Raw genomic sequence first — 23474 nt, forward strand, 5'->3', positions numbered from 1 at the left:
GGTATAATAAATGAAAACCCAAATTGTAACTAACTATGAAACAAATGAAGTAGGAATGAATACAATTTTGAAAAGAATTTTAACAAGCCTATGTACATAGAGGAATGCAAAAACCTATGTAAGCCATTTTTTCAACTCCACTGCAAATCATATTAGTCTGATTGTAATTAGACTCCTTTGATACACCATACATAATAGAGCAGACTGCAAGAGATCAATTCGGTACTAATTAAACTATAATTCCCCACTGCAAAATACACACAGTAAAATAGTTGTAGAATAAAGAAAAAAAAATCACACAGTAAAAAATGTAAAACTACTATTTTTTTAGTTGATGCCTGATGTTTTAATGCTCATATAAACGGAAATAGAATTTATGGTATAATAAATGAAAACCCAAGTTGTAACTAACTATGAGTGTAGCTGTACAGTACCTAACTAGGTAACAAATGAAGTAGGAATGAATACAATTTTGAAAAGAAAAGTTTTTTTTTTTTAACAAACCTATATACATAGAAGAATGCAAAAACCTATGTAAGCCCTTTTTTCAACTACACTGCAAATCATTTAAGTCTGATTGTAATTTGACTCCTTTGATACGCCATACATAATAGACCAGACTGCAAGAGATCAATTCGGTACAAATTAAAACTATAATTCCCCACTGCAAAATACACACAGTACAATAGTTGTAGAAGAAAAAATTCACACAGCTCCCGTGTGCCTTCACAAACTCAAACGCAAGCTGATGCACCTTTAATCGAAGCTCCTGCTGCTTCATCTTTGGAAGTGTGTCGATAAGCTCTTGAATCGCCAGAAGACAGTGGTTTATTTTGTGGGTTGGTGCATCGTTTCCGTGGAATTTGATGGCTTGGATAATCTCATTCTCCCACGGATTCTCCCGCCTTTCGCTTTTTACCTGTATTTAAAAAAAGTCCAACACAAACATCGGTTACGTCGATTAATAAACTTTATACATACCACGCGACCTTTGTGGTGTGACTGCCGGGGTGAGAGAGGAGGGGTCCTCAGCTAACTGTGGAAGGGGAGTAGCACAGAACGGCTGGCGTTTCTGCGATGTGAACCATGGCTGGTGTGCAGTCTGTCAGCGTACTTCCCAAGGCAGGTGTTCCAGGAGGCCAGTCCATTGAGGGTGTAGTTGAAGGACGGATAGGCTCTATGCAAGGAGTGGAATCCCCCATCAAACTCTGATGTTCGTCTTGGCTCATGTTAAAAAAAAAAAAAAAAAAAAATTAAATAGATATAGGTAAATTAAAAAAACAAAATAAAAACCAAAACATAGTAACAATGCTGCATTTGTCAGTGTCATATAGGGGTCATGGCATTCCTATGAGCAGATATGAAGAGTTTTTTGTTCCTTATTAATTTCTTCCATATCGCACAGAAACCTTAAATGCACATGCAATCGAAACTTTATGCACATACAAACGAACCGAAATTGGTAGAGGTCTTTCTCGATGGATGCTACAAATTTATCAAGGAACGCCATTAATATCGTGCATTTCCACGTCGGCCGGCGTTGTGCCGAAAAAAGAAAAAAAAAAAAAAGACCAGCGTCGAACCAGCCGCTGCTGCGCTAAATAATTATAAACAAATAAGCATAGCATTTTTCCCGTTTTGTCCGAGTTGTAGTAAGTTGTTGGCTTTAAGTACTGTAGCCCGTAATTTAGCGTTTGCTACCTTTGTTTGCGTTAGCTTGCGTTAGCTGCGGCGTTCAGTACTTACCAGAAACATGGAGCACATCGCTTATTTCCCTCCAGGCAGCGTCGTTCTTGTTCCGGTCTTTCTATGTTGGCAATGTCGTGTTGTAAAGGACTTTATGGTCACTCACAGCAATTATCAAAGCGCCGTCCATTTTCTGAGTAGTTCGAAATGTTTTGACTTTTGTTCACCAGATGTGGCGGCATGTTTCCGGCTCCGGGGTATCTAAAGTCACGTGAATGAGAAAACGTATTCGATTGGCTGCTTCCCCCTCGACGCCGAACTCTGGCGCGCAAAAGTTCAACCAAACCATCTCCTTGCGGTGCGTTAAATTTGACGCGCGTCAGTCGACTTGGCGTCATCGCGACGCCCCGACGCGTGACGCGCGACGCAAGGCAGCTTGACACGCCTTGTGGCGCGTTTACATTGACTTTCAATGGAAACCCGACGCGCCACATGCAAATGACGCGGCCGGTGTGAATGTAGCTTAACACTTCAATTGTGTATTAAAAAATATTGAATAAGAAAAAGAGGCCAACATGAAATAAAAAATGACTACAAGAACTAAAAAAATATGGCAAGGCCCACAGGAGGAGGGCAAAGCCAGGGACTAATACATAAAAATGGAATCTAATCGGTTCTGTAGAGTATTTTGGTATAGCTCTGATTAGTCTTAAAGCACAATATGACAGTACACAAAATTAGAAATCCTAAGAATCAGTAAAAACCCAGTTGTATTGCCAAGTAACTTAATGACATACAAGCTGTGTAAGTTATTGAAGGGATTTTTCTGCTAGTTGACCAGGAGCTTAATGAAATCACAGAAAGGTGGGGCGTTGCATTGTGGAACCTTCTGGGTTTCGGTGAGTTGAATAGGTTGAAAAGAAGAGTGAACATGAGCACATTTTTTTTTACCTAAAAGTTACTAATTATATAATTTTTAGCTAAGACTTAACGAATTAATTTGTGGCCGGTCATGCAAGTACATGTTCTCAATTCTACAGTGGTGGCTTAATGCAGCAAATTGACAAACCCTTCTAGCAAAAGAACATTGTTTGTTCTTCAAGCTGTGTAGCCATAATAAATTACTCAGTTTCTCATTTGAACAAGTACACCATCTCTAAACAATACCAAATATAGGACACTGCAACATAAGAATAAGATTGTGATCTATTGTATGTTTTCCCTTTGCTTTGAAATTAATCAGATCAGTTGTGTGGCACATGTTGTCACTGGGATTTTAAACTCATTCATCCGTAAAAGGTTGGTCATATGGATGTAAATATTAAACAATATCTGCCAAGATAGCAACTACTCACCAGTCTGCGTTGGCCGTACTGGAATTAGGAGCAGTACAAAATCACCTCTATGAAGGACCCGGAGTTCCAAAAAATAAATAAAGGAAAACATGATAAAATATATATTTAACATTTTCGTTAAAATATTAATATTTCAATATTTATTCAACTTTATTTCAACATGTACTTTTTTCTCAAAAAGTATTAACTTAATTCTATGCATTTACTTTAATATTCATTTATTCATTTTCTCTGCTGTAATTATTTATTTATTTCAACATTTATTAATTTCATTTTGGCTCTCCTTCCTATTTATGCAGCATAAATAACTACAGATTTTCAGTCAGTAGCCTATAAAAACTGGGTGGGATTCAAATTTAGATCCAGACGACTTCATGGGCGTGAACTGGGCAGGATTAGTGTTGACTCATTCACAAACCATTTCTCTGTTTGCGTAGTTCTTTAGAAGAACTGGAAAACATTTTCTAAATTTTGAACCACCTTTAACCCTGCCCAGTTCACACTTGCCCACGAGCGTAGGGTGTGTTTGACAGCCTAGGACAACTTTTGAAAGGTCGTTTCATGAATGAAAATGAATTTGCACCCTTTACCTTTGACATGTACGGGCCCTTTGTAGCTCTTATCAATCCTTCTTTAACAAACCAAGCTTAATGAAATGTACTGTTGCGACAGTTAACTGAGAGGTTGATGATTTCAATAAACATGACACCCTACTGAAGTTGATAAATTAGCCTGTTTCATTTTTACACAATAGCCATCAGACGATACTGTTTTGGTTAGTGTTGGCGTATAAAATGGATTCCTTGGGTTTTGGAATGTGAAAAAAAATTGCCTGTAGCCAGGGGCATTACTAAGTTTTAAGAACAAGGGCGGCTTAGCCTCCAGGGGATTCACAGAATGAATGTGAACGTAGCGTACAAGCACAAAACGTCATAAACAGTTAACAAAGACTGATAATTTATTCATTATCATTATTATTACAATTAGTGTTGTTTCAGTCTATTTTTTAATAGAGTACTTTCAAAACCTGAAAAATAAACTAATTACTTGAATTTTAGTAACATCTGGGTCAGGCTAATTTGCCTCACGTGCACACACATGCACCCGAACCCCACAAAAATATGTCAAAACATTATATACGTATACAGTATAAGCAGTATATATGTATGTGTGTGTGTATATATATATATGACAGAAAACACTCAGGTGACTTAAGTTCCGCTCTGAAACCCCCAATTTGGCCAAATTTCAAAATTGTCCGATATGCATGTGGGATACATCATTGGAAAGCTTAAAATCTCAATTTTCAGGGGAATAACATTTTTGAACAGGAGGGCATTTAAAAAAAAAAAAAAAAAAATGTTTTTTAAACCCTATCTGGAGGTGAGACCACACGAGAGCAGAATTACAGACGCCATGACTTTAACGAGATAATATTGCATACTGACCTTGTTTCATTCCAAAAACTCCATGTAGCATGTATCATTGAGTGTCAAGACACAGCTGTGAATGGCCACAGCTGGATTTTTAGGGGATTTTATGAGTGAAACATAGTAATATAACAAGCGTCGCGATTCAGAAATCGCAGACAGCAAGTAGTGGTTGAGATTTTCTTTTTCATATATTTACCCTTTTAAACCTTTTTTTAATTTTTTCTTTGTTTGGATCGATTATTTATTATCTAACATATCGGAGAAAATACGACAATAACGAAAAAAAAAAAAAAAAAAAAGCAATTAAGCGATAGTTATGAGGTAGATATCCGTGACTTTTTACAGACACCATTTTTTTTCATTGTGACATAATTTGTTTAAAAGTTTAAAATATGTGAGTGAACAATTCTTTAAAGTCGGTTTTTTTTTTAACAAAATATGAGACATCAATGAATAATTCTAAGCTAAAAACGTCAGACATTTTGAATAATAAATATAATTAATTACCTTCGTTTTATGGCTGGGTTGAAACAAAAGCGGTTGCGCGACGTCTGTAAACGGGGGCTTTCAGGGTTAACACGGTCAAATTAAAGATAGTTTGGGGGCTTAATGCGCCATGACTCTGCTATAGCAGCATATAAACATATTGTTCTATCAAACACAACAGTTGTTTTGGCTTAAAATACAGTAGTTTCTTTTAAAGAGGAGTGCAATAGCAGAAACTGCTTTTTCAGTCTTGTATGTGTTTTCTGCCATATATATGTATGTGTGTGTGTGGGGGGGGGGGGGTAATGTATGCTATATATATCTTCTTGGCTTTCTCCACTTTCTAATCATTACTCTCCTACTCACCTTTCCAGTAGAGGTCTCTAGTCTGTCAGTTTTTTTTTTTGCCTCTCTGCTCTGATTCCTACAGGTCAATAAAGGTGGTGGAGTGATTCTTATTAGTGTATTATTATGATTATCTACAGATGATAGTCATACGTGAATGAGCCCAGCTCCTGTACTCATCTATGCGTAAAGTGAGAAACACAGCTGATGCTCTAGAAGGAGGTCACCCCAAAGATAAGAAGAGTCCACACTTAACTCTATAAACAACCAGGACCTTCACAATGCATTTCAGACTAACTAGCTAGCAACAGCTAAGTAGCAGCGCTATTTTAGAACTGGGATGTAAGTTTTAACCGCAAAACAAGAAAGGTAAGACGTGCGCAGATAATGTCTGTAGTGTGAAAGCCAAGTTCTTATTTGTCAAATACGGAGCATTTGGTTTATTAATTACATGGGACTTTCTGCTATTAGCTGTGGGCTGGAGCTATCTAACTTTTACCACCAGCAGTGTGCTAAATGCTCAATTTCTTGAAAAACCTTTTTTATGTTCATCCTTCATCGATCTATTCACGCTCTGCTCTGTTTGAGTCAGAGGCACACACACACGCTGCCCGTACTGACTGTAAGCAAGGTCACAGGGTAAACGCGGACTGGATTTTCAGTGATGAAAGTGTTCTTTATATGAACAAGTGGAATGGATTGGATAACAATGCACTGAAGGGCTCAGTGGTAGTGTAGTCGTTCCCCAACCCAGAGGTTGTGGATTCTATTCTCCCCCCTGATGAACTTGTCTAAGTATCCTTGGCAAGATACTGAACCCCTCAAAGGTGGAAAGGCGCTATACAAGTGCAACACCATTTACTCTATGGAGTGAGGGGAAACTGACAGATTTATGACCATATTTAAGTTGATAATGAGAGGTTATGTGATTATTGATTTAAACTAAAATTCTGAGAACTTCGTCATGAATATGTCAGCATTTCTGTAATATTCTTAACTTTTTACAAATTGTTTAGGGGGCTTACGAATATTTTAGGTGGGCTGGAGCCCCCAATGCCTGTAATCATGAAAACACATAAAAAGTGGATTACAGTGAAATCCTATCACTAAATGTATCATATTTCTCTTGCCAATATAGACATGGTAGTCTGCATATGTTATCTAATCATTTTCAGAATGACATTACATAATTTGGAAAATGTAATATAGTCTTATCAATAGTCCCTACAACCTAAGGCTAATACACTCTGTCACTATTTAGCTTATTTCATTGAGGCATCAGACAGAGGTAGTTCATATTTAATAACCTGTGAACTGCAGCATTGAAGAGAAATGCCATATGGCATATATCAAAAGCTCTCCTCATTTAGAAAGAAAAACTCAGCTAATGAAATTCTTCCAGATTAATTCAGCCACTGTAATTAGATGAGAATTTCTTCCACATAAATATTTCACTATATCAGCAAAAACATGGCCATCTCAGAGCCCTGAGAGAATATTGACTACCTCTCATTTTATAACATTTCACCCAACTCTTAACGCACTTACTCAGTCCAGTATATGCATGTCCTATTTAAAGATTTAAAGAAGCGTATGAGGTTTTGAGCTTTTTATCACTTATGTTGTATTTTTGGTTGGTGCACTTCATCATATATTAGAGAGTAATAAAATACACCTTGTGTCAAGTAGGGTTCATGCCCCCGATGATTTATGACTTTGACCTCTGTGACCCCGCCCCCTTTGATTGTAGTCCTTTGATCTCTATTGATGATGACAGATGATTGATGACCCCTCCCCCCTTTCTCCTTTGATCGTGGTCCTTTGATCTCTATTGGTGCTGACAGGTGATTGATGACCCCCCCCCCCCTTTATCCCTTTGATCGTAGTCCTTTGATCTCTATTGGTGCTGACAGATGATTAATGACCCCAGCCCCCCTTTACCCCTTTGATCGTAGTCCTTTGATCTCTATTGGTGCTGACAGATGATTAATGACCCCCGCCCCCGGACCCCTTTTGATCGTAGTCCTTTGATCACTATTGGTCATGGCAGATGTTTAACAACTTTGAAGTTTAGCGCATGCGTGCTAGGCGTGTTATGGGTTATGTCCGTACATGTCCCCCCTAGAAAAAAACGTAGTGTGTGGAGGGGGCGTGTTTAGCGCATGCGTGCTAATGCGTGTTCCGGGGACATGTCCGTACATGTGAATCGGAAGTAGTAGGGCGTGTTTAGCGCATGCGTGCTAATGCGTGTTCCGGGGACATGTCCGTACATGTCCTAACGAAGAATCGGAAGTAGTAGGGCGTGGCTAGCGCCTGGGCTAGTCGTAGCCAAAGCGAGCTAACCGGCATTCTCAACAAGCTACCGTGAGGGGAGCCATGATTAACGAGACGTGTGTTAACATTAGCCCTCAGCTGGTGAAGACTGCTTTTTACCAGGTTGGTCACATTATATGAAATTATTGATCATTTAGTGAAAGGAACAGCATCATAAAACATAATATCCTCTTACTTGTTAATTTTTAAACCTAACTTAACCTAACCTAACCTATTGAACTCGCCTAAGTATCCTTGAGCAAGGTACTGAATCCCTCAATGCTCCTGGTGACGCAACACCAGTAGGTAGATGGCAATGTAGTGTATGCCATGAAGTCTATTCTTTTTAGACTAATAATGACTCAAAATGAGCTCCAAAATGTAATGCTACTGGAAGGAATCTCAAGTCTGTACAGAAAAATGGTTGAAGCATGACGCAGTCCTGCAGATGTTATTCCTATTGCATGATAGTTTACGCGGACCTGTGTATCAGTGGGGGGAGACGCTGCAAAAACGCGGCATTTTTCAACAAATGTATGTCTACACACATATACAGATCTCATGTTTGTGTTAAGATGGGTATCTGTGCAATCTCAAAGGCGTTATCAGTGGAGAGAAACGAAGCATTTTTTTCAACAAATGTATGTCCACTCAGCAAAATGCAGAGCCCCATGTTCATTTAAAGATCAAGGTCATAAAACATTTTAAAAATCAAAAACTACAAAATACGATTACGTAAAAATGGGTGGGGAAAACCCTATAAATTCGCTATCTCCTCGCCTTCTTCGTTGTCCGTTCAACATACCTGATACCAAATGGCCAGAGGTGAGTTCCAACTCATTTTCATGATGTTAATATTGGCACTTTATGAAGATGTAGCTATTGATAACAAAAGCTTCTTTGCTTTATATTCACAGAGGTTAAAGAAATCAACATTTCAAACTATGGTATGTAGACCTTTTTTCTTTCTGTTTAAATGTATGCATTTTTAGTACAAAATTCCCCCATACACCAGAGTTGGACCTAAGGTCTGATGCGGAGGACACTGAATTGACACATCACGCGTCGACACCGGCTTCTTCGCCATCCCTACTATGGGACCTTGGTGATTCGGAGGCTGATCTTAATTATTCTTCGCAATCGACTTCGGATAACGACATACAGCCGCACGACTGGCGTAGGCCATTATCGCGATCAAGTGAGGAGGACAGTGGCTATTATTCACAATCTAATGGCCTATCCACTCCACCAAGAGGTATGCTTTTTTTTCTAAAACCAAATTATTCATTAGAACGAAATGTAAACTGTGTTTTATCATTTTTCTAAACAGCAGCAACAGCATACTTAGCAGGTGAGAATTTCAATATTTTCCCCATCGATTATCCAATACTTAACCTTATAACATTTCTATAAATTCATATTACAGATGCCTCTACACAAACTGACATATTCATTAAATCAGAAGGTAAGCCTTTTTTTTTTCTAAAACAAATTATTCATTTACAAGGAAATGTGTTTTATCATTTTTTTAAGCTGTCGATGAGCCAGCCATCTTAGTTGGTGAGAATTTTATATTTACCCCCTCGGTGATTCGATACGCACCACCAGCGCAGGTGTTAGTTGCGGGTAAGAATATTTTATTATATATTTTCCCCTCTGTTATGTTCTACATGTCCTATTAATTATAAAATCCCCCTCTATTTGTAGATGCAACTGCGCAGATTGATGAGTTATTCATTCAACCAAACGGTAAGTGACAGTTTTTTTTTAATGATGAAATGTGTTTTATCATTTATTTATATATTTTTTATTTTTTTTAAGCCGCCCCAAAACCTGCAATAGTTGCGGGTAAGAATATTTTATTATATATTTTCCCTCTATTATGTTCTACATGTCCTATTAATTATAAAATTTCTCTCTATTTGTAGATGCAACTGCGCAGATTGATGGGTTATTCATTCAACCAAACGGTAAGAGACAGTTTTTTTTAATGATGAAAATGAAATTCAATAGTATAGTGAGAAAAATGTCCACATTTCCTAACGCACTTGTTAAGGAAGGAGAAAGACGTGAGGGTGTGGGTGTGTGTGGGGTCATGTGTGTGTGTGTGTGTGTGTGTGTGTGTGTGTGTGTGTGTGTGTGTGTGTGTGTGTGCTCACATGTTAAGGAAGGAGAAAAAGAAAGAGGAGGGGTGTGCGTGCGTGCGTGCGTGTGTGTGTATGTGCGCACACATTCCAAGATGGGAACGCTACGCAGACCAAGAAAAAGGCGAGGGGAACGCTTACTGCAGTGCTTTAAATAAAAAAATGCAAAACATTGTGTGATTCTTATTTAATCTACCTGTTATTAAGCTGTATGTTGCCCTTAATAATGATTTTGTATTGAATATGTATTCACTTTTTATTAATCTACCCTTAATGAAATTATCATTTATTTATATATTTTTTATTTTTTCTTAAGCCGCCCCAGCGCATGTGTTAGTTGCGGGTAAGAATATTTTATTATATATTTTCCCTCTATTATGTTCTACATGTCCTATTAATTATAAAATTCCCCTCTATTTGTAGATGCAACTGCGCAGATTGATGAGTTATTCGTTCAACCAAACGGTAAGAGACAGTGTTTTTTTAATGATGAAAATGAAATTCAATAGTATAGTGAGAAAAATGTCCACATTTCCTAGCGCACATGTTAAGGAAGGAGAAAAAGAAAGAGGAGGGATGTGCGTGTGTGCGTGCGTGTGTGTGTATGTGCGCACACATTCCAAGATGGGAACGCTACGCAGACCAAGAAAAAGGCGAGGGGAACGCTTACTGCAGTGCTTTGAATAAAAAAATGCAAAACATTGTGTGATTCTTATTTAATCTACCTGTTATTAAGCTGTATGTTGACCTTAATAATGAATTTATATATTTTATTAATCTATCCTTATTGAACGTATATGTCATACTTCATAATGAAAATGTAATGAATTTGTACAATTGCAAGCTGATATGTGTTTCTTAACTTTGCAGTTATAATTCCACGTCTCATCAGGAGCGGGCCGCATGAGCTTCCTCGGGAACCTGGCACCCCGTTTGGATTCATTATTGACGAAGCGAGAGGTCGATATTATTCATATTATTTTGTCTGATTTGCTATCCTGATTAAAAATGGATGATTCTATTCCTGACATACCGTGTGAATTTCAAGATTTTATCAATCAAATAAACGAGCAAATGGTGTCACAGCCTGATATACCTTACGAACTGTTGGATATTGTCAGCGGAATAAACAATGTGAATCAGGTAAACAATGAGATGGCATTTGAGCAACACAACCCAGACACGCTGATTGATTCAGATGATCCATTTGTAGCCATTCGATCAATAGATGATTTTGTCGATTTCTTTCAGCCTTTACAAAACGCTTTAATACAACTTAATCAACCGAGCAATGTTCCAAACGAATCAACTGACAGTGTCATGCACAATGATGTACAAGCTGACACACAGGAGCAAACTGACAGTGTCATGCACAATGATGTACAAGCTGACACACAGGAGCAAACTGACAGTGTCATGCACAATGATGTACAAGCTGACACGCAGGAGCAAACTGACAGTGTCATGCACAATGATGTACAAGCTGACACGCAGGAGCAAACTGACAGTGTCATGCACAATGATGTACAAGCTGACACGCAGGAGCAAACTGACAGTGTCATGCACAATGATGTACAAGCTGACACGCAGGAGCAAACTGACAGTGTCATGCACAATGATGTACAAGCTGACACGCAGGAGCAAACTGACTCGGACACACAAATAGGGGGTGCAAGCGAAACAGTAAGACCAAAATTTAACAATATCGAATTGAGACAGATATTGACACCGTCGAGGGTCGCCGATTCTCCTGATTTTGTCAGCTTTTACAACGACATAATGGAAAATGTTCAGCGACAGGCTGATCATGTGGTTGCAATTACACAACCTGGTGACATTATTCAAATTGAGGTGGTCGGTGACAATGTTCAGCAACATGTCGTCTTAAATGCCACCGATGACCCTGAAATAATCCTTCATGGTTTTCACAATGTGATCGATCGACTTGTACAATCCAATTACCAAATCCTCTGCAATACTGAGTTGGAGATGGTGGTCAACATCGTTAAAGATCAAAGGGGCGGGGTTAGGAGAAAGTTGACACACATGCTCGATTGTGAGATTGTTCGCAAAAAACGACGGTACCTGTATGACCCACTTCCTCAAAACAATCAACTATGTTTAGCCATGGCGTTAGCATATATGTTAGACAAATCGTTACCCACAAATGCCTTAATACAAAAGGCTCGTGAACTCCATACAGCCATAGGTCTGAGTGAACAAACTGCTGCGGGGTTTGCTGACATTCACAAATTTGAACAACACCTGAATCGTAAAATAGTTGTCTTGTACAGGCCTGATGACTCGGATATGCCGATGAAGCATTTCGAGACTGATTTTGTCAAAAATCCAAACACTTTGGTGTTGACTCTAATTCAGAATCATTTTTATGGCGTGAAATCTCCAGCACAATTTCTGGGTCACGCCTACTTCTGCTATTTCTGTTATAAAGGTCACGCGAATGCCAACATTCACAGGTGTGCATTCTATTGTCATTTATGTAAAGACCCCGAATGCCGTCAACGATCGGTGGATTATACCAAATGCACAGACTGTAATAACGTTTGTTACAACAAGATTTGCTACGCTAAGCATAAAGAAGTTGTTAAAACGTCCCATGGCGAATGGGGGAGCAGATGCTCCAGATACAAGAAATGTGAGAAATGTGGTCAGACATTCTACGTTAATATGTACAAGAAAGCCAGACAACACAGATGTCCTGTCCCTAAATGCCAAATTTGTAGGGTCCCATTGGTGACAGCCAACATTGTCAATGATAGACACCTTTGCTTTATCCAAACCCTGAAACCCCAGGCACCAAATCAGAACATAGTCTTTTACGACTTTGAGACTTTTTTATCAAATGAGGGGGTACACACAGCTTTCTTGGTGTGCACAAAATCATTTGCAGGAGAGAACAAATGCTTTTACGGGGTTGATTGTTGTCGTCAATTTATCCTACATTTTAGACAAAAAAAATTTGAAAATTACATCTTCGTGGCCCACAATGCTCGAGCTTTTGACGCTTATTTATTGATTTCAAAAATGTTGGATCTGGGTGTCGGTCTGTCCCCTATCATGCAGGGTAGTAAAATTATATGTTTTACCGAGACTCGGTATGGCTTAAAATTTATTGACTCCTTGTCCTTCTTAATGATGAAGTTGTCTTCGATGCCTAAAACTTTGGGGTATGAAGACAAAATGAAGGGGTATTTCCCTCACTTATTCAGCTCCCAAGAGAACCTGAATTATGTAGGGCCCTACCCAGCCCCTGAATTTTACAGCATAGACCGCATGTCAGAGATCGAACGGGAGAAATTCCTTGATTGGTACCGAAAAGAATGTCACGGTACATTCGATTTCCGCAAGGAGGCGCTAATGTACTGTCAGAACGATGTGGACATTTTAGCTATTGGTTGTCGGCTGTTCAGAGATGCTTTTTTGAAAGAAACAGATGTGGATCCTCTAAACAGTGTCACGATAGCCTCGGCCTGCATGAAAGTCTTCCGTACAAAATTCTTACAGGCCGACACTTTGGCTATACCATCCCCTGACAATTACAGACGTCGGCATAAGTCCTACTCACACGCGTCCATACAATATTTAGAATGGGTGTCGCATGATAGAGGAATATTCATCGAACATGCCTTGAACACAGGCGAACGTAAGGTGGGTGGTTTTTTTGTTGACGGCCACGCCTTAGGGGCGGATGGTACGATTCATGTTTGGGAATTTGATGGCTGTTATTTTCACGGCTGTCCTGATTGTTTTGAACCGTCGGCGATTTGTCCGATGACGCAAAGACCCTTTCGTGAGCTTCATGAGGCAAATGAGGAAAAGTTGGCGGCATTGAAGTCGGTGCCAGGAGTCCGGCTAACGATCATGAAAGAGCACGAATGGAACAAACTGAAATGTGAGAACCCCGCTATCCGGGAGTTCTTACACAACTCTGATTTCCCCAAACCGCTAGATCCCCGTGAAGCTCTCTTTGGCGGTAGGACAAATGCCTTTGTGTTAAGACACACTGCTGGTCCCGATCAGAAAATACTTTATGTTGATGTCACTAGCCTGTACCCCTTTGTAAACGCCTCAAAAAAATATGCGATCGGACATCCGATTATTATCCACAACAATTTTGAGGCTGATGTAACCAAGTACTTTGGTTTCATTAGAGCTAAAGTCTACCCGCCGCGAAAACTGTATTTCCCGGTGCTCCCTTACAAAACTGCTAAAGGCAAACTCGTGTTTACACTATGCCGCACATGTGCGGAAATAAACAACCAGTCTGATGACTGCAAACATGATGATGAATCGAGGGCCCTGACCGGCGTGTGGGTCACTCTCGAAATGAACAAAGCTGTTGAGTTGGGTTACAGATTAGCTCGTGTAATGGAGGTCTGGCATTTTGAAAAGACCAGCAGCGAGGTCTTTGAAGGATATATAAAAACGTTTCTCAAGGGGAAACAAGAAGCGTCTGGTTTTCCGACCAATGTTGTTAGTCAGGCCGACAAGCAGAAATACATTTGCGACTACCAAGCAAATCAAGGAATACAACTAGACATCGACTCCATCGGACTCAATCCGGGAAAGAGACAGGTTGCAAAGTTGTGTCTGAACAGTCTTTGGGGGAAATTTGGTCAAAGGAGTAACTTGAATCAAACCCATTTTGTCAAAAAGGCTGCAGAGTTTTTCAAAATTTTGTTCTCGGGGATGTATGAGATCAAATACTTTGGTTTTATTAACAAGGATGTAGCCATGATTCAGTACAACTTTAACAAAAAAAACATTGCCCCGCCCTCTGCAACTTCCAATGTTTTTGTCGCATGCATGACAACTGCGCACGCTCGATTAGTCATGTACGAATATTTGGAAAAACTGCAGGAAAATGTCCTGTATTCGGACACTGACTCTCTCATCTATGTAGTTGGTCCTGGAGAAGAGCCCCTCCCTCTAGGTAATTATCTTGGCGATTTGACGGATGAGCTAGCTAACGATTCCATCGAGGAATTCGTCTCTGCCGGTCCAAAATCGTACGCGTATCAGACGAGACAAACCAAAAAAACAGTAATAAAAGTCAAGGGGATCACTCAGACTTATGCTTGTTCACAGCGTGTGAATTTTGATACTATAAAGGACTTGGTCGACGGGTATGTCGATCACTGTGGCGTTGGCACCCCCAGGACTATAAACACTCCGCAACACATCATTGTGCGTGACAAAAAGTCGTTTGAGCTAAGAAATAAATCATTTCAGAAAACATTTAAAGTCGTGTACGACAAACGACGGTTATTAGCCGGCGGTAAAACTCTTCCTTTTGGCTATTAAGGAAATGGAAATGTCTGAGGTTGGTTTCGACCCCCGCTTCCAAATGCCATGCTCTATTTTATTAGCAGGCCCTAGCGGGGCTGGGAAAACGTTTTTTGTCAAGAAGCTTTTGGAGAATTGTAACCATGTGATGACATATGTGCCTGAAAATGTTGTTTGGATTTACACTTCAATGCAACCCATGTATTTAGAGCTGAAGGAACAAAATAAAGAAATTCAATTTTTGAAAGGCATTCCTGATTCATTCGAGGACGAGAGACTCTTTCCAACAAACCAAAGCCATCTCATAATTCTAGATGATGTCATTTTTCAAGCCTTGGACCACCCAGAAGTGGTTAGATTATTTACACAATACAGACATCATTGTAACAAGAGTGTGATTCTTTTGACTCAAAACATATTTCATCAAGGCAAATATAGCCGCACTATCAGCTTAAATAGTAATTATATCATACTGTTTAAAAATCCTCGAGATCAACTGCAGACAAGTGTGTTGGCCAACCAGATGTTCCCTTCCAAGAAAAAGTATTTTTTAGAATGTTATGAAGATGCCACACGTGTACCTCACGGCTACTTAATTGTAGATCTCACCCCAAACTGTCCAGAACGATACAGACTGAGGACAGGTGTGCTTCCTCATCAGTGGCCTACCGTGTATATTTCTAAGGCCTAGCATGTCTACTCTCTTAAAAACCAACGCCCCTCTACTCAAAGCGCTTTTTCAGGCCAAACCTGAGAAACGTAAGGACATACTGAAACGAAGTCCAGACAGTCTGGTCAAAGCGTTGTGTGAAATTGCCCTTAACCTTGTACGTGGGAACATTCCTCTTACGTCAACACAACTCAAAAAGCTGAAAAAACAAAGGACGGTGATCCGTCTACTGGCCGACAGGAGAAAAAGCTTGAAAAGAAAAAGAGCTGCCTTGCAGCAGAAAGGCGGTTTTATTTTCCCTTTGTTGGCAACACTGGCTCCTGTCCTGGGTAGTGTTATAGGTGGTTTGATCAGAAAAGACTGATAAACATGACCCTCAGAACAGCGGACAAAATGTTTTTGATTTCCCCACAACAACTAGAACGGCTGAGGAACACAGAGCCCAACATTCGGCAGAAAGCCGAGCATGATCTGGATATAAAAATGAGAGAGGTTCTAGAGAATCGCTCTTTGAGTCAATACGATAAAATTAAAAAGTATGAAGCTCTGATGCAACGTTACTTAAGTCTTTTGAAACAAGGGGAGAAGGAGCCTCGGAATGTCACATTGACCCTCCCCACAGCGACTTACCAACACAACACAAGCGTTGATGGAGAAGGAGCGGTTGTAAAGAAGGAGGAGGAGCCATGGCATGATCTGGTGCAAAACTTTCCAATCAGTTATCGCAAAAACGCTCTATTTGTGTTAAAAAAATTTGTCGACAATGATAAAAGCTGGACATCGCGAAACGAATTCATATTCCGAGGTAGACCCATTATCGGCTCGCACATGATTGATCTCCTCAAACATCTGACATCTACTGGAAAAACAGTCATGATACACCCCCCTAGAGGTTGGGATGAGTTCCTGCATACACTGCGTGAATTAAACATCCCCGAGACTTCCATCTCGAATCCGCATGCTCGTGAACAGTTCCGACGATTAAAACTTGACGACGGTTTGGAGTTTAACGACCAGCCTAAGGCGCATCCAAAAAAAAGAAGAGCGAAGAGAGAGAGGTCGTCGCCTCACAAGTGGATTGGATTAAATGAGTAATGCACACGAGAAAATATTCTGTTTTTTTTTTTCATTTATTGAATAAAATGTTTGTAAAAAGTCAAGCGTTTACAGACAATGACATTTTTTAAACTTTTGCAACGAGCATGATCGCTGACCATAGCATGCATCATAGGTAAACATTTGATGACGTTTAACAAAAGTAGATACCATGGAGTCATTTTTAAGTGTGTCATCGCTATAGCAAGCTAATACATCATGAAATGAAAGGCCGCAGCCTCGCTGAATTAAGTAATATACACAATGTTGACCACATGCGATTGAGAGCTCGTTCTGTAGTTGGTAGGTGTGGTATATTATTCGGTTGGCGTGTTTTTCCAAAAAAGAGATGATACTCGGGGGATAATAGTCCAAATCTGGAGGCAGGCCATAGGCGTCAAAGAATGTTGCCACATTATTCTCCTCCAAGGTCAAGGCGAGCCAGTGCTCCCCCGGTTGGCTACGCGGGTGGGTGTTTACAATAAAATGTCTCGCCGGGGTGGGGGTTAAAGAGTTTAACTCATCAGAGGCGTAGACACCTCCAAATAACTTCCCCTGGAGGCGGGTCATCAGAGTTTCCAGGGCTCTCCCGTCCATCTCTCAGTAATAGTCCACCAGTACTTGCCGTTTTGAGTCTATTTCCAGAATAGAGTCATAGCATGCGTAGACAATAAGTGTGACTGTGTGAGGCAGTGGAGCTTTGAATCTCATCTCCAATCTGACACTACCGTTAGACACAGTCGATAATGCAGATGTGTCGTCGTTAGCGCTCAAATTGAACACATATAGAGCATAGCCGTCCATGAAATCCTCGTGATCAATACAGAGAGGCAGATCCTTCAAATGTCTGCCTGTAGACGTAAACAAATTATAAAACTCGCGAGCGGCATTCCTTTCGGAAAATTGTGGTTGAAAAGGTTTCGAGGGGATTTGTCTTCCTTCCTGCGTCAGAGCTAAATACTCCATGTTATAATTAGCAAAGTTGAAAGGGTTACTTTCTCGACGACCCGTGAACGCCGTGTGTGCAACTAGGCCAACTACGACATAACGAGGCATTGGTCCGAGGAAAAGGTTATCTTGCTGACACGTTCGAGATTGTTGAGGGATAGAGTACGTTTTTACGTTAATACGTGACAGGGGGTACAAAGCGTTCTCTTTGCGGAGTGCAGCCTCGTGTCCCAGAGAAACAGCTGGAGACACAGCGACCCTTTTGACAAATAAAGAAGCGCTCAATATTTTTAACTTATGATCGCTGTTAGCCGGTGAAATGAAGCAGAAATCATTGTTGGCCTTGATGAGTTTGACGCGTAAGTCCACATTGTTTAACAGGAGTCGTTCACAAAAAAATATGTCGGCATGTAGAGGGCCTATGACATAAAATGATCTGGAGCCAGCAACCCTCTGCGCTCGGTTCACCAAACCCTCATTCACAGCGTCGCCAGTAAGGTCAGTGGTGTCCATTTGTCCACTTTTATCTTTGAAAAACATACCGGCTGTGAACTGGCTCTTCAAAGAAGCGTCCGAAAAGTTTAATAAAGCTTCTATCATGGATCGATAAGGGTGTGTCGAACTGGACTGAGATATCAATCTGTCTGCCAAAGTAACATCAACTTGGGAGAATATGGTGTTAAGTGGGTAATTGATAAGCCCCACCTTCTCCGCCGCAGGTAAACGGGATCCATCGGCGTTTGTCACCTGTAATTGGAGCTGAAGCAGGGTGTCCGCGAGGTCCAGATATTTAGAACCATCGCCAGGAACAAAAAACTCGATGGGGCCGTCTTCGGTAAGGGCCGAGATCGGGAGCATCTCCACATATTGACTCCCTTCGATCGATAATTGCGTAAGGGGTGGGGCAAACAAATCCAATTCGGCCAGAGTGCATTCATGTGAACGGTGGTGTGCGAGCGCCATTTGGTATGAAGGGGTTAGGAGAAGATGTCCGCGTGGCTTCTTCGACGCTTCCTTCTGGAAACTGATCTCGGTCTAGATGCACTCGCACGCTTTTTACGTGACTTCACAGGTCGACGCCCCCTTTTAACGAGTCTCCTTGCAGGTGATTTATGAGGTCTGCGTGCCAGGGTCATGATACCGGAGCCTTCCTGTGGATCTGGCTTTTTCTGAATCCTTTCCATCACGCGCCCTGCGACGTCCGTCGCTATGTTTTTAGCGGCTGTCTGGAGGTGTGGTTTCGCCATGCTGAAACCTCTCCTAAGGAGCGGAGTTACAAATCGGAACAGCTTGGCAAAGATGGAACCCAGACCTCTTCCATATTGAATTGGTGACCCGTGGAACCCAGGTAACGCCCCTCCAGCCTGGCTTTCGTAATAATCCACTAGGCGGTAAAGGTCCGGGTGTGTTGCTAACACCACCATTTTCTCACTTTGGTCTAAAATGGAGCGTGATAATTACTTTGCCGTAAGCGAAGGGGACTGGTTTGTTCTGATCAGTTTTAATTTCTATCGCTATGTCCTCAATGTGTCTTTTGTTAAGTGGAAGATAGTAAGGCGGGTTAAACGTTTTAAAAACTGTTTCTTGGTGCTCCCCCGTTATTGGAATAGTCCTTAGTAGCGGGGCTAGGGTGTCGCCGACCGTTTGGTGTTGAATCAAGTCCGTGTATATGTAGAAATGGTAAAGACCAGCCCTAATATCGGCGGGGTGCGTGGCTGCGGTCCAATGGGGTCCACAAGTATACCATTCGTCCGCCAAGAGTCCAAATATATATGATACCGGTGGCCTGAGCCGGATTCTGAAACGCCCAGTTCCTGTGAAAAAAAATCTCCCCACGTTCCTGGCGTATGCTATTTTAATGTCAACCTCAAAATTATCTTTCAAGATTTTTTCAAACTCTTTCCCGATTGTCTCGGGATCGTTGTAATACCCTTCTGTTAAGAATAGAGTTTTAATTTTTCTTTCATCATATTCGGTAATCACTCTCTCGCCGGGTTTGGGACGACCATGATGCCAAACGTCTATAACATCAAATGATGCCTCTTCTTCTGGCACGTTGAACCAAGTATGCGGATAGGAAATCTCTGTTATGGCGACTTCCCAATTGGAATTTAAATTTATATGACTTGCTAAGTTAACTCTGTATTGGGAAATTGTATTATCTGTATAGACAGAGGCACTGGCGTTTGAAGGCAGCGTTACATAGAACCCGTCAACTAGATTCGGGTCCATGAGGTTGAATGATGACGAATGCGTTTGTTAATTTGTTTTATATGTCTATAACTTGATCCGCATCGACCCATTGATTAAATTTTGATGGCCAATTTTTCCATTGAACTAGGAATTGTCTTTTTCCATTAATCACACGTCTCTTTAGAATTTTATCGACGTGGAAAATATGATCTTTTGTTATCCTAACTTTCTGAAGTTCGCTTTCATAAAATGAGCCTTGTATCAAATCTCCATCGTAATCCGCCAGTTTATAAACAGGCGGGGTTCGTGGTAGGCATTCTTTCACAGTAAACAGTTCATTTGTAAAGCTTTGCTCATATTTCTTATCAAATATTCCTCGCAATTTTGAAATTCTGACAATATCTCCTGTTTTAAATTTCATTTTGCTAATTGTACAGGTCAGGTCTCCATAAAGATTCCGAAAAACCTGAGGACTAGTCTCAGCGTTAACTTGGATAGGTTTCATTTTAATACTAGAATGATAACTATCGTTATAACTCGATACAAGGTCTTGGAGGACATCGATGTAGCGACGGGTATTTTTAGCGGTAAAATATCGCCACATCCTGGTCTTTAGAGTCCGGTTGTATCTCTCGACGGTGGACGCTTTCAGATCGCTGGCAGTAGCAAAATGTGTAATATTATGTTTTTTCATCAGCCTCTGGAAGACCTTGTTGAAAAACTCGCGTCCATCGTCAGTTTGTATTTTCTGTGGAATGCCGCTCTCTAAAAGAACAGATTGGAATGCCTCGGTCACCTCTGAGGCCTTTTTGCTTTTTAAAGTCCTGACATAAGACATTTTGGAAAACACATCGATGACTGTTAATATATATCTAAAGCCGTCGTTAAATTCGGCTAAATTTTGAAGATCAACCAAATCACATTGGAACTGATTTAATGCTCTTGAGACAAAAACCCTATTCCTCGGGAAGTTAATTCTGGCAGATTTATGTAACGTGTAACTGTCTTGGCCTGCTAAAAAATCCTTGACTCTATCTCTGTTTATTTTTTCTCCTGTTTCCTCTTGCAAACCTCGATGGAGCCTTTCCACACCCCCAAAACTAGCTGGGTGGGTGGGGTCATAGTATAGCTTCTTCATACGCCTCTTCAGAGCCATGGTGATAAATGAACTAGTGTCATGGACTTTGTGGATTTTATACAGACACACAGAGACACAAGATTTTTTTTTTTAATGAGTACATGGTGACAAGGAGTACAAATACTTGATACAATACAATCAAGAGAAAATATCATATGCAGCCTCGGCTAGTGTATGAGGTTTCACATTTAACTTTATAATATTTTGAAAGGCTGTCAATTCTCTCTCTATGTCTAAAGGTTGATTATTTTCAAGACAGTATTTGATACAATCAACAAACAATGTGATAATAGTTTTCAAATGACCTGTAGTGATCTGAGTATCCCAGTTGTTGAAAATAGTTTGTACTGTTGTGGCTACACTTGGATTACTGACGCTTACACAATCTTTCACCATAGATTCCCATGGTAGATTGAAAAGCAAATTAGACAAAGGTCTAACTTTGCGCATTACAGTCAGTAATTTCTCTACTTGTTCATCTCCGGTTGAGTTAGAGTCATAACTAATAGTTCTGTCCAATATGTCCTTCCAATCAAATGTCGGGGGAGGGTCGTCCTGATCTATGTCCTTCCAATCAAATGTCGGGGGAGGGTCGTCCTGATCACACGTTGTAGAAGGTTCGTCCCGATTACATGTCGGAACAGGCTCTGTTGACTGGCATGATCTGTTGTTCCCCATCCTCAGACTCTAAAGTAGTATTGATCCAGGGCACGTTTGATTTCAGTGGTAAATGAATTTGCGTTCACCTCAGAGACCTTATCAGAGATATTCTTAGCCTGTTCGAGCTCCAGGAGAATTATCTCCGCCGCGGTTTCCACTTTTTTAAGCTCGGCCTTATACTCGAACAGGTTCAGCATGAATTGGATGCTCGGAAAAAAGTTTGGCGTGTACAAATGTCGAATCACAAAGTGGAAATGATTGTTATAATAATAGTCTTCGTTTATATAGAGACATGCATGCTCTTTTTGACTGGGGTGGTTCACCTGGCAACCATAGCACTCAGATTCCATGTGTTTTTCTAACACTCTACTAAGTAGATGGTAAATTGTTTTCTTAATGCAATCATATTCGTTAAGCATTAGCCAACCTTTTTGAGTCTCTCGAAAAATAAGCTCGCCATCCTCCGCCTCCTTGAAGAACTCGGAAGGTGCCAAGTAATGTGGTTGAGGGGGTGTCTCAAGTGGCGGGGTCTCTTTTAAAGGGGAGGATGGGTGCTCACCCGAGAGAGGTTCTACCGATGCCTTTGAAGGAGGGGCTGTCTCTTCAGAGTTAGACGACCCCGCTGGTGTGCCATCAGAATCCGCTGACCTCTTCATGAGTCGCAGAGTGCGCACAGGTGGTGGAGCCTCAGGCGGCCAGAGGGGGGACGACGGCATGGAATCGGCTTGCTGTGTCTCCCCATCCTCGGCGTTAGGGTTGACGTTCTCAGTCAACTCTGGCTGTGAAGAGTCCTCAGACCTGGTAGCGGCTGATCTCACCCCTGACGCATGCATCGGTAGTGGGGGATCGTCCGTCCCGATGGCCGATGATGGCTCAGGATCAGCTTGCTGTGTTTCGCCATCCTCAGCGGTAGGGTTGACGAGTTCAGGCCCATCACAGGTAACGCTCTCCGTCCAAGTACTGGCGAGTAGTGGGGTATTAGATTCCATATCGTCCTCAAACACTACTCCACGATCCGTTTCAAACGGTGTCCAGATGGTGGACAAACGTCTCCGAGTCGGTCTGGATCCAGGCATCATGGAGTTTCCTTCAAAAAAGTGATATAAGCGGCTCCGTTGTAGGTTTGGAGTGAGCTATGTGCCCCGCCAATCTGTGGTATATATACATGAAAAGGGGGTGTGGTGTTATTGGAGGCGGGGGGCGTGGTTGGGGTGGGGCTTCTCTTTTTAAAAAAAATAACTTTGTACCGCGAGGTTGGCTACACAAACGTTAACGCCTTTTTAACGCCCACCTCATTATGCCAAAGACGGCTGCTTTGGAAGAGGGCGGAGATTCTCACGGAGAACTCCCTCATCAGATCATTCCAATCTAACAGAGGGACCGCCATGATGATCATAAACACTCCGCATTCGCTGTTAAATGATTCTAACTGGAATTCCAACTCATCATGACAGACGCTTTGATCATCTTCCTTCTCCAAACCCTCTTGTAACTTAATCTTCACTCTGAAGAACCACCGTCCACTGTTTGAATTTCTGGAGAGCCAAACAAAGCTCAAATCTTCCCACGCATCCGATGAAGATAAACACTTATCCAACACACCAGGTATGAGGTCCTTTATAACACCCCAATCATTAGAATTAAGCATGCCTATGTCAGCCGGCAGCATGTTGTCGTTGTCCTCATATTTACTGAAGAAAC

General features: G+C 41.0%; 2 protein-coding genes across 4 annotated transcripts; one reads left to right on the plus strand and one right to left on the minus strand.

The window, feature by feature from the left end:
- The first annotated feature begins 7185 nt into the window (after positions 1–7185).
- Positions 7186–11085, plus strand: LOC130920931 (uncharacterized). Of its 3 annotated transcripts, none has more exons than XM_057844488.1 (12): positions 7186–8443; positions 8536–8565; positions 8634–8873; positions 8949–8969; positions 9045–9083; positions 9152–9244; positions 9326–9367; positions 9440–9466; positions 9547–9588; positions 10079–10105; positions 10186–10227; positions 10633–11085. In XM_057844488.1, exons 1-12 carry the CDS (start codon positions 8434–8436, stop codon positions 10749–10751), a joined length of 732 nt encoding a protein of 243 aa, XP_057700471.1. In that variant the 5' UTR covers positions 7186–8433; the 3' UTR covers positions 10752–11085. The 3 variants fall into 3 exon arrangements, with proteins under 3 accessions (XP_057700471.1, XP_057700479.1, XP_057700488.1); XM_057844496.1 differs by having other exon boundaries at positions 8952–8969; XM_057844505.1 differs by lacking the exons at positions 9440–9466; positions 9547–9588.
- Positions 11086–17434: 6349 nt separating this feature from the next.
- Positions 17435–18640, minus strand: LOC130912341 (uncharacterized protein F54H12.2-like). The gene has a single exon (XM_057830376.1). The coding sequence runs from the start codon at positions 18638–18640 to the stop codon at positions 17435–17437; it is 1206 nt and encodes a 401-aa protein (XP_057686359.1).
- Between the last annotated feature and the right edge of the window lie 4834 nt (positions 18641–23474).

Source organism: Corythoichthys intestinalis, chromosome 1, assembly GCF_030265065.1.
Source record: "Corythoichthys intestinalis isolate RoL2023-P3 chromosome 1, ASM3026506v1, whole genome shotgun sequence".
In the NCBI taxonomy this organism is placed as follows: domain Eukaryota; kingdom Metazoa; phylum Chordata; class Actinopteri; order Syngnathiformes; family Syngnathidae; genus Corythoichthys; species Corythoichthys intestinalis.